Here is an 18,908-nt window from a genome sequence, read left to right on the forward strand (position 1 = left end):
AATGCCAGCAGCACAACGCACACAGGACTGCAAGGCGGGGATAGACATACGGGTATTATCCTCACAGCTGGACATGGTGAAATGATATAGATATATATATATACACACACACACACACAGGTGTGTAAATAAGGGTACAAGTGTACACCAAAACGGCTTGTGACCCAACCAGACAAACAACAAGTCAGAGGTTAACAGAAAAACAGTGTACAGCAATAACTTTTAGTAGAAAGTAAAGCAGACACATTCAGATGCTAGCAAACAGTCACAAACAATGCAGGAGGAAAAACTCCGCACTACCTGGCACTTTAAATCAACCTTAAAGCCAATGAAAACTGAAAGGGTTAAAAGTGCTGCAAATCAACTTCAAAACCCAAATGGGGTTACTGAAGGCTGCAACTACATACCAGACCCGGGAATCAGAGTATGTAGGGGGACACAGGACACTCACCACTGCCTGGGATCAGAGAATGGCCCCCAAACACTTGCAGGGGGGTGGTGCCTGCAGGAGGAGTCCACTGTAGCATGGCCTGAGAGCGGAGCAAAGGCGCGCTGAGTGGGGGGAGGGGGCCGGCTGCCATGCAGGCGTGCCATCTCCCCTGACCAGGCTGAGATCCGCCGGGCCCTTCCTCCTCCAGAGCCCGGCTGTCATGTGTCCCCGGTGGTCTAGTGGACGCCGGGGTATGGGGGCCGAGCGCCACTGCTGGCCGGCGCCAGGCGTCCCCTACCCGGCGCTAATAGGCTGCCTTGTGGCAGTTCCCTTCTTAGGGATACCGCCCGCAGTATGTCCGCCCCCCCCCCCGCTGTGCAGCCCTTGGGAGCCGGCGTGTCGCGCTAGCAGGGACACGCCGCTCCCTGCCGAGACACGCGGCTCTGTGCCGGGACGCGGCTCCGGCGGGGGGAGGTGTAGGAGCGGCGGTCCTAACTTCCACTGGACTGTCTGGGCCGCCGCTCATCCCGCTGACTCCAGTCAGCAGAGTCTTTTAATCTTCAGGGGCTTCTTCTACAGCCCCCCCTTTAAATGCTGCCCGGTGCTCCCCAACCTCTCCGGCCGGGGCACCACACTAAACTGAGTAATGCCCTGGCTGGGAGGCGGGGTATGGAGGGGGACCAGTGCATCCTGGGAGAAAAGATTAATCTGCATGGTGCCCGATGCCCGACGTCATCACTATACCCCAAGGTCACCTGTGGACCCTAAGGAACCCGAAGTAGAAAAACTGAATGACTGATTAGAAGATTGAAGACATGTGTGATGCTAATTTAAGAAAGCAATTCGTTTCAAATATCACTATATTTTCACAATTATTTATTATCTTTTCTAAGGGTACCAACATACATGTCCAGGCCATTTTACAATAATTTATCTCTTTTCAGTTTCTTTGCATTATTCTATGACATAGCAAAGGTGAGCAGGTGTACATGAGACAAAATCTTTTCATTTACGCATGTTTCAGGACGACTGAAGCATCGATTCAATGAGCTGTGAGGGTACCAACAAATGTCTCCACGTCTGTATATTAATGAAGCAATGATAAGAATTAGGCGAGTCTGGAAGATACCTGCAAGATGTCTGGGAGGTGGTTCAGAAAGTGGTCGGTGAGGCGATCAACTAAATTGCTGAGAGTGATGTCTGTTTTCTTGTAGAAGGCCTGGCCGCGGTCACGCAGGAGGTACAAGGCCCGGGAACAGGCCTCCAGCACACCGGCCTCCGTGTGCTTCTCTACAATGTCATTCACTTGGGCCAGGAGGAGGTCTAAGTGCTGGGAAATCAGAGGCAAAGAGGAAGGATTCATTTATCATGGGAGATCTCACAATTACTACAGCACCCATAGTATATTCATATAGAACATGCGCTACATGCTTCCTTTCCATCCTTTATCAACCTCCCCTATTCCCAGCCTCCATAATCCTCACCATTTCCCCACCTCTGTAACCTCCCCTATTCCCAGCCTCCATAATCCTCACCATTTCCCCACCTCTGTAACCTCCCCTATTCCCAGCCTCCATAATCCTCACCATTTCCCCACCTCTGTAACCTCCCCTATTCCCAGCCTCCATAATCCTCACCATTTCCCCACCTCTGTAACCTCCCCTATTCCCAGCCTCCATAATCCTCACCATTTCCCCAACTCTGTAACCTCCCCTATTCCCAGCCTCCATAATACTCACCATTTCCCCACCTCTGTAACCTCCTCTATTCCCAGCCTCTATAATCCTCACCATTTCCCCACCTCTGTAACCTCCACCTGTTCCCAGCCTCTATAATCCTCACCATTTCCCCACCTCTGTAACCTCCACCTGTTCCAGCCTCTATAATCCTCACCATTTCCCCACCTCTGTAACCTCCACCTGTTCCAGCCTCTATAATCCTCACCATTTCCCCACCTCTGTAACCTCCACCTGTTCCCAGCCTCTATAATCCGCACCATTTCCCCACCTCTGTAACCTTCACCTGTTCCCAGCCTCTATAATCCTCACCATTTCCCCACCTCTGTAATCTCCACCTGTTCTCAGCCTCTAATCCTCACCATTTCCCCACCTCTGTAACCTCCACCTGTTCCCAGCCTCTATAATCCTCACCATTTCCCCACCTCTGTAACCTCCACCTGTTCCCAGCCTCTATAATCCTCACCATTTCCCCACCTGTGTAATCTCCACCTGTTCTCAGCCTCTAATCCTCACCATTTCCCCACCTCTGTAATCTCCACCTGTTCCCAGCCTCTATAAACCTAATTTTTCTACACCTTTATACTCTTCTCCATGTCCTTGTCTTCACCCATTCCCAGTTTCTATAGTCATCCCTATTTCCTATATATTCCACACCAGGGGCCAAATGTAATAGGATGAGAGTGTAGCAGTGACCTCTCACATTGGTCGAGTTTTATCTTCAAAATGGGAAAACACCTGGATGAGAGTTTAAATCGTGAGAGTTAATAACAAGAGATATGGTAAGAACTTACCTTTGTTATCTCTGTTTCTACGAAGTCCATAGGGTCCACAGGGTGACCTTGGGGTATAGCTGGATCCTGGATCCTCGGGCACCACGGAGTTAAAGCTTTTAGCTGCTCCAGGATGCACTTGGGTCCAACCTCCCCTATACCCCGCCTCCGAGCCACAGGCACCTCAGTTGGTAAGCAGCCCAGGCCGGAGGAGGAGACGAAACAGAGAGAAGGAAGACTGGAACACACAAGAACCATACTCACAGAAATGGGAGACGGAAAACCGGCGACCAGTCACAGAGCCCATATGAAGCCAGGTGCGTCAGGGCGGGTGCCCTGTGGACCCTATGGACTTCGTAGAAACAGAGATAACAAAGGTAAGTTCTTACCATATCTCTTGTTTTCTACTTCAGGGTCCATAGGGGTCCACAGGGTGACCTTGGGGATGTCCCAAAGCAGTTCAACTAAGGGCGGGGACACTCCTGTGCTGATAGGAGAACCCGGCGCCCAAAGGATGCATCCTGAGAGGCAAAGGTGTCAAATGCATAGAACCTCAAAAAGGTCTGAATGGAAGACCAGGTGGCCGCCTTACAGAGCTGAACAGCAGAGGCGCCACGGCTAGCAGCCCAAGAAGGGCCCACAGACCGAGTGGAATGAGGCTGGAACAGGTAAACCCTCCTGCATATAAGCCTCAATAATAACAGAACGAAGCCAACAGGCCAGAGTCTGCTTGTTGGCAGGCCAACCCCTCTTGTGAAAACCAAAGAGGATAAACAAAGAATCCGACTTCCTCACAGAACTAGTCCGGTCCACATAAACCTGGAGTGCACGGACAACGTCTAAGGAAGCCTCCCCAGCCGAAAGATCAGGCGACTGAAAGGCTGGTACAACAATTTCCTGATTAATGTGGAACCTGGAAACCACCTTAGGCAGGAAATCAGGACGAGTGCGAAGCACCGCTCTGTCCTGATGAAAAATCAGAAAAGGGGGACGACAAGAAAGCGCCCCCAAATCTGAAACCCTCCTGGCAGAAGCAATTGCCAAGAGGAAAACAGTTTTAAAAGTTAGCCACTTGAGCTCCACTGACTCCAAGGGCTCAAAAGGCGGACCCTGTAAGGCCCGAAGAACCACCGCCAAATCCCACGGGGCAACAGGTGGCACAAAGGGAGGCTGGATTCTCAAAACTCCCTGGAAAAAGGTGTGTACGTCCGGCATAGCAGCGATCCTGCGCTGGAACCACACCGACAGAGCAGACACGTGCACCTTCAGCGAAGAAAGACGTAATCCTAAGTCCAAACCCGACTGAAGGAAAGCCAGAATACGCGAAACCCGGAACACCTGGGGATCATAGTTTCTGGCCTCGCACCACTGAAAGTAAGTGTGCCACACTCTGTGATAGATCCTCGCGGAAGCAGGCTTGCGCGCCCTCAGCATGGTGGTAATAACGGAGCTAGAAAAGCCCCGAGACCTCAGGACGGCTGTCTCAAGAGCCACGCCGTCAAAGATAGTCGACCCAGATCCGGGTGAAGACAGGGCCCCTGAGACAACAGGTCCCGCCGTTGAGGTAGGAGGTACGGAGCGTCGATGGACAGGCTCCGCAGATCGGAGTACCACGGCCTTCTGGGCCACCAGGATCAGAGTGCCTCCGTCCTGTTTGAACTTGCGCAGGACCCGAGGCAGCAGAGATATCGGAGGGAACAAGTAAGCCAGTTGAAACAGCCATTTCACCGACAGCGCGTCTATCAGACTTGCGCCTGCGTCCCTTGTCCTTGACCCGTACACAGGCAGCTTGTGATTGTGACGGGACGCCATCAGGTCCAGCTCTGGCAGCCCCCACTTGTCCACGAGTAGTTGGAATACCTCTGGATGAAGCGACCATTCCCCGGGATCCACGTCGTAACGGCTGAGGAAGTCTGCCTCCCAATTGAGGACTCCTGGGATGAAAACTGCCGAGAGAGCTGGAAGATAGCGCTCCGCCCAAGCCAGGACGCGGGACACCTCTGACATCGCAGCTCGACTGCGAGTCCCTCCCTGGTGATTGATGTACGCCACCGTGGTGGCGTTGTCTGACTGCACCTGAACGGCCCTTCCGTGAAGAGCGGTGCCGGACAACTGCAGGGCTCTGTATACTGCCCGCAGTTCCAGGATGTTGATGGGAAGAATCGCTTCCTCCACCGATCAACGACCCTGAAGTGACAAGGAGCCTGTCACCGCCCCCCAACCCCGGAGACTGGCATCTGTCGTGAGCAGAACCCATTCCGGGATCCAAAAGGGGCGCCCCTCTAGGAGATGAGCCGTCTGCAGCCACCAGGCTAGGGACAGACGCATCTCCGAGGACAACACCAGCATCTGAGAGCGGATCCTGTGTGGCAATCCGTTCCATTCCGAAAGAATCAGCCCCTGCAGGGGCCTGGAATGGAACTGGGTAAACTCCACCATGTCGAATGCCGACACCATGGACCCCAAAACTCTCATCGCTGAGTGCACCGACACTCTGCCACTGCTCAGACAACTGTGAATCCGCAGCTGTAAGGAGGAGACCTTCTCTGGAGTCAGAAAAATCCGTTGCTGACGAGAGTCCAGCAGGGCCCCCAAATGAACCATCCGCTGTGATGGGATGAGGGAGGACTTCTTCCAGTTGATCAACCAGCCGTGCGCCTGTAGACAAGCGACCGTCAGGTGGAGATGCTGGATCAGTACCTCCGGGGAGCTTGCCAGCAAGAGGAGGTAGTCTAGATACGGTAGCAACCGTATTCCCTGGCTCCGAAGGTGAGCCGCCATGACCGCCATCACCTTGGTAAATACCCTTGGTGCCGTGGAGAGACCAAAGGGTAGAGCCCTGAATTGGTAGTGGTTGTGGAGAATAGCAAACCGCAGAAACCGTTGGTGCGATGTTGCTATAGGCACATGGAGGTAGGCGTCCTGGATATCCAGGGAGACCATATAGTCCCCTGGTTCCATCACCAGAATGATGGAACGCAAAGTTTCCATCCTGAATTTGGGAACCCTGAGAAACCTGTTCAGGGACTTCAAATTGAGGATGGGGTGATGAGAGCCATTGGGTTTCTGCACCAGAAACAGCGTAGAGTAATACCCCATCCCACGTTGAGACTGTGGTACGGGTATAATGACCCCCGCCATCAGCAAGGCCTCTATGGCTTCCTGAACCTGCAAGGCCTTGGTTTTGTCCTGAGAAGGACTTGTGCAAAAAAACTGGCCAGGCGGCCTGTGCCGAAAAGACAGGGCGTACCCCTGGGAGACCACTTCTCGCACCCAGGCATCCGTGGTGGTATTGTGCCAGCACTGGGCGAATTGAAGAAGTCGGCCTCCCACTCTGGGGTCCCCCAGAGGGAGGCCCGTCCCATCACGCAGAAGGCTTATCTTCTGGCTTGGAAGAAGGGCGCCTAGCACTCCAGGCTTGCTTCTTTGGCTTTGAGGCGGTCTTGGGTGCGGACTGCCTCGGGAAGGACTGACCCTTTGCCTTGCCCTGAACCCGAAAGGAACGAAAGGCCGAGCTCCGGACCTTAGCAGGTGTAGTAGCTGAAGGGAGGAAGGCTGACTTGGATTTTGCCAGGGTATCTACTATTTTGTCCAGGTCCGGACCAAATAGTAATTCTCCATTAAAAGGTAAGGCCTCCAAGCCTTTCTTTGAATCCGCGTCTGCTCTCCAAGACCGCAACCACAAGGATCTACGAGCAGACACTGCTGCCGCCGAAACCCTAGAGGTCAACAGGCTAGCATCCAACGATGCTTCTCCAATGTAGGAGGCGGCATCTCTCATCTGTCCTAACAACGCCCTCTGGAAGTCCGGAGCTTCATCCGTAAACGTGTCCTCCAAGGCGTTGGCCCACCCCTCAATGGCCTTGGCCACCCAGGAGATGGCCATGGACGGCCGGGCTACAGCCCATGAGAGGGAATAAAACAAGAGATATGGTAAGAACTTACCTTTGTTATCTCTGTTTCTACGAAGTCCATAGGGTCCACAGGGTTGACCTTGGGGTTATAGCTGGAACAGGATCCATGGGCACCACACAGTTAAGCTTTTAGCTCCCAGGATGCACTTGGGTCCTCCTCTATACCCCGCCCCCGAGCCACAGGCACCTCAGTTGGTAAGCAGCTTAGGCAGGAGGAGAATATGGAACAGAGAGAAGGAAGATTGGAACACACAAGAAACCATACACACAGCAATGTGAGATGGAAAACCGGTGACCAGCCACACAGCCCATTTGAAGCCAGGTGCGTCAGGGCGGGCGCCCTGTGGACCCTATGGACTTCGTAGAAACAGAGATAACAAAGGTAAGTTCTTACCATATCTCTTGTTTTCTACTTCAGGGTCCATAGGGGGTCCACAGGGTTGACCTTGGGGATGTCCCAAAGCAGTTCAACTAAGGGCGGGGACGCTCCTGTGCTGAAAGGAGCACCCGGTGCCCAAAGGATGCATCCTGAGAGGCGAAGGTGTCAAACGCATAGAACCTCAAAAACGTTTGAATAGAAGACCAAGTGGCCGCCTTACACAGCTGAAGAGCGGAGGCGCCACGTCTAGCAGCCCAAGAGGGACCCACAGAACGAGTGGAATGAGCCTTAACAGAGGCTGGCACAGGTAAACCCTCCTGTGCATAAGCCTCACAAATAACGGAACGAAGCCAACGGGCTAACGTTTGTTTGTTGGCAGGCCAACCCCTCTTGTGAAAACCAAAGAGGATAAACAAGGAATCAGACTTCCTAACCGAAGCCGTCCGGTCCACATAAATTCTAAGTGCCCGGACCACATCTAAGGAAGTCTCACGAGCTGAAACATCAGGGGACTGAAAAGCTGGCACAACAAGTTCCTGATTAATGTGGAACTTCGAGACCACTTTGGGCAAAAACTCAGGACGAGTGCGGAGCACCGCTCTGTCCTGGTGAAAAATCAGGAAAGGAGGGCGACAGGAAAGCGCCCCCAATTCAGACACCCTCCTGGCCGAAGCAATTGCCAGGAGAAAAACGGTCTTAAATGTCAGCCACTTGAGCTCCACCGCCTCAAGAGGCTCAAACGGAGGACCCTGCAGGACCCGTAGAACCACCGCCAAGTCCCAAGGAGCCACAGGAGGCACAAAGGGAGGCTGGATCCTGAGAACACCTTGGAAAAAGGTGTGAACATCCGGCAGCATTGCAATCCGCCGTTGAAACCACACAGACAAGGCGGCAACCTGAACCTTCAGAGATGCAAGGCGTAAGCCGAGGTCCAATCCTGATTGAAGAAATTCCAAGACCCTAGAAATTCGGAACACCTGAGGATCATAATTTCTGGACTCACACCACTGAAAGTAAGTGTGCCACACCCTGTGATAAATCCGTGCGGAAGCAGGCTTGCGTGCCCTGAGCATGGTACCAATAACCGAACTGGAGAAGCCCCGAGACCTCAAAACGGCTGTCTCAAGAGCCACGCCGTCAAAGACAGCCGACCCAGATCCGGGTAAAGACAGGGCCCTTGAGACAACAGGTCCCAACACTGAGGAAGAAGGTACGGAGCGTCGATGGAGAGGCTCCTGAGATTGGAGTACCAAGGACGTCTGGGCCACGCCGGAGCTACCAGCACTAGCGTGCCGCCGTCCTGCTTGAATTTCCGCAGAACCCGAGGAAGTAGGGATATCGGAGGAAACAGATACGCCAGGAGAAACGTCCATTGCACCGACAGCGCGTCCACCAGACTTGCGCCTGCGTCTCTTGTCCTTGACCCGTAAACGGGCAACTTGTGATTGTGACGGGAGGCCATCAAGTCCAGCTCCGGCAGTCCCCACCTGTCCACGAGTAGCTGAAACACCTCTGGGTGAAGTGACCATTCCCCGGGATGCACGTCGTGACGGCTGAGGAAGTCCGCTTCCCAATTGAGGACTCCAGGGATGAAGACCGCCGAGATCGCTGGAATGTGACCCTCCGCCCAAGTCAGGATGCGAGACACCTCCGACATCGCTGCCCGACAGCGAGTTCCTCCTTGGTGGCTGATATACGCCACCGTGGTGGCGTTGTCGGACTGCACCTGTACCGCCCTTCCGTGAAGAGCGGGGCCGGACGACTGCAGAGCCCTGTATACAGCCCTCAGTTCCAGGATGTCGATGGGAAGAAGAGTTTCTTCCGCAGACCAACGACCCTGGAGAGACAATGAGCCGGTCAGTGCCCCCCAACCCCGGAGACTGGCATCCGTCGTGAGCAGGACCCAGTCCGGGATCCAAAATGGGCGCCCCTCGACCAGATGAGCTGTCTGAAGCCACCAAGCCAAAGATTGCCGAACGTCCGGAGACAACACCAGCACCTGAGAGCGGATCCGGTGAGGTAACCCGTTCCATTCCGATAGAATCAGCCCCTGCAGGGGCCGGGAATGGAACTGGGCAAATTCCACCATGTCGAATGTCGATACCATGGACCCCAGAACTCTCATTGCCGAATGGACCGACAGGCGGCAACGGCTCAGGCAACTGCGTATCCGCAGCTGTAGGGAGGCGACCTTCTCCGGAGTCAGGAAGATCCTTTGCTGACGCGAATCCAGCAGGGCTCCCAAATGAACCATCCGCTGTGATGGAATCAGGGAGGACTTTTTCCAATTTATCAACCACCCGTGTGCTTGCAGGCAAGCGATCGTCAGGTGGAGATGTTGAAGCAGTACCTCTGGGGAGCTCGCCAGCAACAGGAGGTCGTCCAGATACGGCAGCAGCCGTACATTCTGGTTCCGAAGATGTGCGGCCATGACCGCCATAATCTTCGTGAACACCCTCGGCGCCGTGGAGAGACCGAAGGGTAGCGCCCGGAACTGATAGTGGTGTTGAAGGATAGCGAACCTCAGATACAGCTGGTGCGAAGGTGCTATCGGAACATGGAGGTAGGCGTCCTGGATATCCAGGGACACCATGTAATCCCCCGGTTCCATCGCCAGAATGATGGAACGTAACGTCTCCATCCTGAACTTGGGAACCCTGAGGAATTTGTTCAGAGACTTCAAGTTGAGGATAGGGCGATGAGAACCATTGGGTTTCTGCACCAGAAACAGAGACGAATAATACCCCGTCCCTCGTTGTGATTGAGGAACGGGAACAATGACCCCTGCTTTCAGCAAGGACTCTATAGCCTCCTGAATCCGTAACGCCTTGGTCTTGTCCTGAGAAGGACTCGTGCAGAAAAACTGGTGGGGTGGTCTGTACCGAAAAGACAGGGCGTACCCCTGGGAGACCACTTCTCGAACCCAGGCATCCGTGGTGGTATTGTGCCAGCACTGGGCAAATAGAAGTCGGCCTCCCACTCTGAGGTCCCCCAGAAGGAGGCCCGTCCCATCAGGCCGCAGGTTTATCTTCCTGCTTGGAAGAAGGGCGCCGTGCACTCCAGGCTTGCTTCTTGGGTTTAGAGGCCGTCTTACTCGCAGATTGTCTCGGGAAGGACTGACCTTTCGCCTTCCCCTGAACCCGAAAGGAACGAAAAGCCGAACTCCAAACCTTAGCAGGCAGTGCCGCCGAAGGGAGGAAGGCTGACTTGGATTTAGCCAGGGTATCCACAATTTTGTCCAAGTCCGGACCAAATAGTAATTCCCCATTGAAAGGTAAGGCCTCCAGGCCCTTCTTTGAATCAGAGTCCGCTCTCCAGGACCGCAACCATAAGGATCGGCGGGCAGACACCGCTGCAGCCGATACCCGCGAAGTCAGCAGACTAGCATCTTAAGAAGCTTCTCCAATGTAAGAAGCAGCGTCCCTCATCTGTCCCAACAACGCCCGCTGGACATCCGGAGCGTCATCCGAGAAGGTATCTTCCAATGCATTGGCCCACCCCTCAATGGCCTTGGCCACCCAGGAGATGGCCATGGACGGTCGGGTCACCGCCCCGGAGAGGGAGTAAATAGACTTTAAACAAGTCTCAACTTTCCTGTCCGTGGGATCCTTCAGCGAGGATATCGACGGTAATGGTAAAGTAGCGCCCCGAGTTAAACGGGTGACATGGGAATCCACCACCAGTGGAGTTTCCCATTTTTTACAATGTGCCTCAGGGAAGGGATAATTAGAAGCCAACCGCTTCTGAGGAAGGAATCTCTTACTGGGCGCCTGCCAAGCTACCGCCATATGATCCGTCAACTGATCCGACAGGGGAAACACCGCAGAAGCCACCTTAGTTTTTTTGAAACTAGGAAACTTCGAACCGATGCCTCATCCTCTATAAGAAGAATAGCTCGCACTGCCCTAACCAGTGCTCGCACATTAATGGACGACTTGGTATCCATTTCCTGGACCGAGGCGTCCGAGTCAGTGTCATCAGGGACCTCCCCATCATCTGAGGAACCCTCTGAGTCCGATACCTGAGCAGCCCGTGCCATGAGTGAGCGTTTTGAAACCCTAGAAGGCATGTCAGTCTGCAACATTGACTGAAAAACCGAGGAAGCGGCCGCCAAATTTTGTACTGAGTTGGAGAGCACATCCACCCAGGGTGGAGGAGTCACCATAGGGGCCTGAAAAGGTACCACAGGCTGCTGCGGCACAGGGGAAGCCTGTATATACATAGGCAACCCCGCATAGGGACCCACCGACTGAGACCCAGGAGGACTCCGCAATAACTGCGGGACACCCGGGGAATGGGGGATGGTTGGCTGGGGTAACGCCCTAGTAGGGAGAGCAGTCGGGATCGATAAACGGTCCGCAATAGACACCAGCGCTTGAGAAAACATCGCCCACGGTGGTTCCTGCGTCAGAGAAGGTCTGGATGGGCCAGGAGCCAACTGGCACCGACTACACAGACCCTCCTGTGACAAATCCTCCCTATCCACTCCTGCAGAACAGCGTCCGCAGGAGGCCAACATCGGAGCCACTGAGCGCTCAACCTCCTCGTCTGACATGACAGAATATATTATATATCTGGCACCAGGGTAGAAGTAAAACGCACTCACCGGTGTGCTGAACAACAGCCCACAATATGGTACTGAGTAGCACACAACTGTATGTGACGGACCTCACAAATACGTGATCTATATAAGTGAGGTCAGTAGAAACGCCCCTCCCCCACACACCTGTAGGGCTTGTAGGAGAAGTAAAGGGATAGGTATAAGCTGACAGTAAGCGGAAAATAAGCACAGACAGGCAGCACTAGCAAAAGTCACATATACTCACTGCACCTTTACACTACAATCAACCTGCCCAGATTCAGTGTCTGGGAGGGCTATAGTGCTGTGTACGCTGTCCTTAATCAGGGGAGAGGTACACAGGGGGACCGGTCCGCGTGCTCCCTGAGAGATCTGCGCTGCCACTGTGAGAAAATGGCCGCTGGAGACCTCAGAGGAGGAGTGGCCGAAGAGTCTGCAGCTCAGCGACGCCAGACTGCGTGCTGAAAGGCGCGCTGAGCTGAGGGGAGGAGCCGCTGACAGGGAAGGCTTCCTCCCCTGGCTGGCAATAACCCCAGGGATGCTGGCTTCCCGCTTGCCCCTTTATCCCTGGTGGTCTAGTGGTCCCACGGGTTACCGCCGCCACTGCCAGCAGCCTCCGGTCTGTCCCCAGGACCGGAGGCTAAAGGACTGCATTTAAGGCATTCCGCGCGCCGCCGCTAGCCAGCGACGCGCGGCTCACCTGCATCCCCGGCGACTCCGGCAGCAGTCCTGGGAGGTAGACAGAGTCCGGCTAGTACGGACTCTGCCCTCCCGCCGCGATCCCCAGATCAGTACTGGCGTCGCGGCGCCAGTCGGGGATCAGAGCGGCAGCGTGGGCGTCTGTATAGACAGCCCTTCGCTGCCGTCTGTAGTAAAAGGAGATTAAAATAAATAAAATCTAACTTAAAATAAAAGCTTCTGGGGGCTGCTCCTGCAGCCCCCCTGCGCGGTGACCGACTCCGGCCGGGCACCAGCTTACACTGAGGTGCCTGTGGCTCGGGGGCGGGGTATAGAGGAGGACCCAAGTGCATCCTGGGAGCTAAAAGCTTAACTGTGTGGTGCCCATGGATCCTGTTCCAGCTATAACCCCAAGGTCAACCCTGTGGACCCCCTATGGACCCTGAAGTAGAAATAGACTTTAGACAAGTCTCCACCTTCCTGTCCGTAGGATCCTTCAGCGAGGATATAGACGGCAATGGCAATGGCAAAGTAGCACTCCTGATGAGGCGTGTTACATGGGAATCGACTGCAGGCGGAGTTTCCCATTTCTTACAATGCGCTTCCGGGAATGGATAATTGGACGCCAAGCGTTTCTGTGGCAGGAAACGCTTACTGGGCGTCTGCCAGGCCACCGCCATGTGATCAGTCAACTGATCAGACAAGGGGAACGCTGCAGAAGTAACCTTAGCTTTTTTAAAACTAGGATACCTCGACTTGGGAGCGGGTGCCTCATCCTCAATCAGAAGAATGGCCCGCACCGCCTTAACCAGAGCCTGCACATTGATGGAAGACTTAGTGTCTACCTCCTGGACTGAGGCATCTGAGTCATCCTGCACCTCACCATCATCCGAGGACCCCTCAGAATCCGAAAGATGCGCAGCCTGCGCCATGACTGAGCATTTAGACGCCCTGGAGGGCACGTCACTGCGCAACATCGACTGAAAAGCCGAAGATGCTGCCGCCAAATCTTGGACAGTGTGGGAAAGCGCATCCACCCAGGGTGGAGGAGCTGCCACAGGAGCCTGAAACGGCACCACAGCCTGCTGTGCCACAGGGGTGGACTGAATATACATTGGCAACCCCGCATAGGGACCAACAGGCTGAGACCCCGGGGGAGTCTGCAATAATTGTGGGACACCCGGGGAAATGGGGGATGGCAGGCTGGGGCAACGCCCTAGTAGGGGCGGCAGTCGGTACCGACAGACGGTCCGCGATGGACACCAGCACCTGGGAAAACATCGCCCATGGTGGCTCCTGCGACATGGGAGGTTTAGACATACCAGGGAGCGCCTGGCACCGTCCGCACAGGCCGTCCTGTGACAAAATGCTCCCTATCCACTCCTGCAGAACAGCGCCTGCAGGAGAACAATACCGGAGCCCCGGGGTGCTCAATCTCCTCCTCGGACATGACTTAGGAAGAAAACGTGCGCACTCACCAGTGTGCTGAACAACAGCCCACAATATGGTACTGTGTAGCACACAACTGTATGTGACGGACCTCACAAATACGTGATTTATATAGGTGAGGTCTGTAGAAACACCCTTCCCCCGCACACCTATAGGGCTTGTAGGAGAAGGAAAGGGATAGGTATAGGCTGACAGTAAGTAGAAAAAAAGACACAGACAGGCAGCACTAGCAAAAGTCACATACCATGCAGGAAGATATACTCACTGCACCTTTCCACTACAATCAACCTGCCCAGATTCAGTGTCTGGGAGGGCTATAGTGCTGTGTACACTGTCCTTGTCGGGGGAGAGGTACACAGGGGGACCGGTCCGCGTGCTCCCTGAAGATCTGCGCTGCCAAGAAAAGAAAATGGCCGCTGGAGACCTCAGAGGAGGAGTGGCCCGAGTAGCTGCAGCTCAGCGACGCCAGACTACGAGCTGAAAGGCGCGCTGAGCTGAGGGGAGGAGCCGCTAGACAGGATGCCGGCAACCCGCTTGCCGCTTAATTTACCCTGGTGGTCTAGTGGTCTGGCGGGGTATGCCTCCGCTGGAGGGGGGGGCCGCCGCCACCGCTAGCGCCCCCGGTCTGTCCCCTAGACCGGGGGCATGGGACTGCATTTAAAAGGAACCCGCGCACCGCCGCTAATCAGCGGTGCGCGGCTTACCTTAATCTCCCCGGCGTCTTCCGGCAGCAGTCCCGGGGGAAACCAGAGTCCGGCTAGTACAGACTCTGGCTTCCCCCGCCGCGATCCCCAGTTCAGTGCTGGCGTCGCAGCGCCAGCAGGGAGAAGGAGCGGCAGCGTGGGCGTCTGTACAGACAGCCCATCGCTGCTGCTCTAGAGAAAAAAACTTATAGTAAAAATTAAAATAAAAAGCTTTAGGGGGCTGCTCCCCCCCAGCAGGGTGACCCGACTCCGGACGGCACCATCTTTAACTGAGGTGCCTGTGGCTCGGGGGCGGGGTATAGGGGAGGTTGGACCCAAGTGCATCCTGGGAGCAGCTAAAAGCTTTAACTCCGTGGTGCCTGAGGATCCAGGATCCAGCTATACCCCAAGGTCACCCTGTGGACCCCTATGGACCCGGAAGTAGAAAGAGGGAATACAATTAGGATCGAATACATTCGGCCGGTCGAATCTGTGCGGCAGCCGCTGCACTTTAGGATCTCGCTAAAAACTGTTCGCTACCCCATAGGGTAGCGAGCACTTTTGAGCGAATTGGGCATTCGGCTGACTCGGCGAAGGATGCGAGACGGGCTGCTGTTGCCGGCGTTTAAACGCCGTGGCGACGGCAATTCACACCCTTCACCTGCAACTGAATTCCCCTCTTTGAGTCTAAAAAAGCATGCAAGTTTTCATGTTCTCAAGATTCTACTGTATTACATTGGCCGAGTTTAAAAAGTGTGAGAGGTTACTGCTAAACTGTCACATTCTCTAACTTCTCACCCTATTACATTTGGCCCCATATCTCCCTCACCATTTACATGCTTATACGTTCCCAAACACATCTCCATCTCTATAATCCTCACCTTATCCCTGCCTCAAAAACCTTCACCAATTCCTAGTTGCTATAATCCTTACCATTTCACTGACTACATAAGCCTCACACATTTCTGCCTTCATATTCTATGCCTGCTCCCGCCTCCACATGCCTGGCCTGCTCCCGCCTCCACATGCCCCGGCCTGCCCCCGCCTCCACATGCCCCGGCCTGCCCCCGCCTCCACATGCCCCGGCCTGCCCCCGCCTCCACATGCCCCGGCCTGCCCCCGCCTCCACATGCCCCGGCCTGCTCCCGCCTACACATTCCATGCCTGCTTCTACCTCCACATGGCTGGCCTGCCCCACACCTTCACATTCCACACGTGCTTCAGCCTCCACATGGCTGGCTTGCTCCACACCTACACATTCCACGCCTGCTCCCGCCTCCACATGCCCGGCCTGCTCACACCTACACATTCCACGCCTGCTCCCGCCTCCACATTCCACGCCTGCTCCCGCCTCCACATTCCACGCCTGCTCCCGCCTCCACATTCCACGCCTGCTCCCGCCTCCATATTCTATGCCTGCTCCCGCCTCCACCTGCCCGGCCTGCTCCCGCCTCCACATGCCCGGCCTGCTCCCGCCTCCACATGCCCGGCCTGCTCCCGCCTCCACCTGCCCGGCCTGCTCTCGCCTCCACCTGCCCGGCCTGCTCTCGCCTCCACATTCTACGCCTCACCTTTTCCAGCCTCTCTGTGCAGTAAATCTCCCGTTCTAGATAACAGACCACCTTCAACAGAGCTGCCATTTTGTCTGCATCAGCTGAAAACTAAGAAAAGGAGAAGAAAGGGTGGGTAGTTTTTGGAAACGGGTGGTTGGGCCCTACAGATCTGCCCATACATATACACGAGTATGCATTGTATACATGTGTAGTCAAACCCAGCCAAGTTCCAGCCGCTGGGCCTTCAGGCCGAGCACCCAGATCGAGCCGGGTGAGAGTGCGTGTGTGACAGAAAAACAAACTTGTTATTGTGACCACGTTTACAAAACCTTAAAAGTTTCATTAATACTATAAAACACTGAAGGAAAATAAATGTCTGTGTCTGTTGTGGATTAGGAAGGTAACAGTACGATGACTGTGGTAAGTAAGACCAGGTCTGTTGGGTTACAGGTTGGTACGTTAGTCAGTGGTATCATGGACTCTCACGCTTAGCTTATGGTACCTTAGAGAGGAGAGGGGGCAGCGTTATAATCATGTGCCGGCTCAGCCTGGATTTATCCTCTGAATGAGCCTTCCTCTCCTTCGCAGACTGTGCCTACAACATAAAGGTTTCAGATGAACTAGAGCTCAGGAATAAGAACAGAATGGGCCTAGTTTTCAGCGTGGTGCAAATCCAGCCAGAGGGCGTGATTCAGAGCCACACGCAATCTGCACGCAAAGTCATTACTCATGTAGGAGGATCGATTTATTTTATTTTTTTAGATGCGCAAAAATTCCTCAGTACTCCTGCTACACGTGTGTTACATGGAGTATATGCACAAAGGCGCTGATGCAGACGAGCGACCGCCAATAGACAATAGTGCGCTTCTGCCCTCTCCCAACCGTGTGGAGCGCCTAGCTGGATTTACACCTCAGCCAAAATGAGCCCCGATATTTTTTACCAACGCCTGACGCACCTTCCTTGCAGGCACTCGGCCGACAGGAGAAGTCCCTTCTGCCGCCTGTCTTATGGTGGAGACCAGGATCTCGATGAGCGCGCTCTCCTCCTGGTCATCTAAACCTATGATCAGAAGCCATAGCTAGAGTTAGGAAGTTACTGAGAAGTGGATATCTGCCCAAGACATGAACGGATAACTTGAGCCATTATAAAACTGAAGTCTATGGGTTCTGGCCATGCAGTACAATGGCGATTTAATGTCATTAGGAAATAGGAATTTAATCCTTCATACTACTTCCATTCCTCTGATGCCTGTAGGGGGACACAGGCGGTGGGGGCAGGCTCCACTCCTCCTCTACAAGGCACTGGACGATAAGTCCCTCCAGCTCAGTTTACCAGTAGCCAAGCAAGGATAAATACACACAACGGACAAACTACAGAGACTAATCATTTTTCCCTGTATCCATTGGTGGCACAGAACCGCCCTACCCTCATGAAACATAAGATAAGATCTGTGAACCAGGACTACAAAGCCCTGAATCCATCAGTCAGTAACAAAGAATGAGACTCTTTTGCATGCAAGAAACTTCAATTCCACTGTTGTAAAGACTAAGGCCCTCATTCAGAGGCGGTCGGAGGATGCAAGCGGTCGCTCAGAAACTGGGCGGCCGCTTGCATCCTGACCGCCCGCCTCTGTTTCGGTCGTTAGGCTATGGGTTTACACCCACAGCTCTAACGACCGCTAGGGCATCGCGACCATCGGGGCTTACCCTAGGATAGGGTCTCACTTGTCGTAAGCCCCGAAGAGCTTCTGGCTCTGTCAGAGCCGGAAGCTTTCCACTGACATCACTAGTAATGTCAGTGGGGCCTCCCCCCAAACGGCAGGAAATGCCTCCGTTTGGGATGCCACCCCCCCGGCCCGCCTTCCAAACGGGGCGAGCTGTCAATCAACATCGACAGCTTGCCCCCTTTGGAAAGAGAGCCGCTACGACCGGCGCTGTCGGTCATAGCGGGTCTCACATATGCGCACGACAGAGCAGGCTCCCTCGTGCGCATGCGCACTGGACAAACATCGAGGCGGCCGTGCGGTCGTAGACCGTACGACCGCCTCTGAATGAAGCCCTAAGGGCCTGATTCAGAGCCGGACGCTCTGACCAGAGCGCTTGCTCTGAATCAGGGCCCTCCTACCTAAACTTGGAGCATATGCGAGCGGCCAAAAAGGTGGTCGCGATGGTCAAGACCATCGGGCTTGTGACGAGACCCTGCGGAGCCAAAATCACTCCCACTGACATCACTAGTGATGTCAGTGGGGCCGGACCCATGGGAACGCCTCCGTCTGGCAGCCACACCCCCGGCAGCCACACCCCCGGCATGCCCACCAAAGGGGGCGTGCTGTCAATCAACATTGACAGCACGCCCCCTTTGGTGCGAGACCCATAACGACGGCTACCCCGTCGTTATTCGGGTCTCGCGCATGCGCACGGCGGAGCTCCCTCAGTCGTGCGCATGCGCACTAGGGCACCATCGACCCGCTTGCGAGCGCTCAGCGCTCGCGAGCGGGTCTGAATCAGGCCCTAAGGCTCTTATCCGTGTCCGGACTTTTCGCCGTCATCGGAGGTTATGCCAGCGAAAAAGTATCGCGCGCGACCCCGCGTATTCAATTGCAAATGTGCGAAAACCGGCCCCGGGCGAAATCATTCTGTCAGTTTTGGAGAAATCAGCCTGAGACCCCCCAAAAGATGCTCTGACATGGGGGTTCACTATGGGTACCCTCGATTAGTCGTGCTGAAGGTATTT

The 18,908-nt window shown here is 54.6% G+C and overlaps 1 protein-coding gene across 4 annotated transcripts in view; it reads right to left on the minus strand.

Annotated features, from left to right (window-relative positions):
- STAG3 (STAG3 cohesin complex component) overlaps positions 1 to 18,908 on the minus strand; it is a 183,949-nt gene that overhangs the window by 93,970 nt on the left and 71,071 nt on the right. For all 4 annotated transcript variants that reach the window (XM_088446139.1, XM_088446141.1, XM_088446137.1 and 1 more), the window contains exons 16-19: positions 17,131 to 17,234; positions 16,677 to 16,769; positions 16,193 to 16,282; positions 1,560 to 1,760 (exon numbers count right to left, since the gene is read on the minus strand). In XM_088446139.1, the coding sequence (XP_088302265.1) occupies positions 1,560 to 1,760; positions 16,193 to 16,282; positions 16,677 to 16,769; positions 17,131 to 17,234 (488 nt within the window). The remainder of the gene's footprint in view (positions 1 to 1,559; positions 1,761 to 16,192; positions 16,283 to 16,676; positions 16,770 to 17,130; positions 17,235 to 18,908) is intronic.

Source organism: Taudactylus pleione, unplaced genomic scaffold (assembly GCF_031769625.1).
Source record: "Taudactylus pleione unplaced genomic scaffold, aTauple2 ptg000393l, whole genome shotgun sequence".
In the NCBI taxonomy this organism is placed as follows: domain Eukaryota; kingdom Metazoa; phylum Chordata; class Amphibia; order Anura; family Myobatrachidae; genus Taudactylus; species Taudactylus pleione.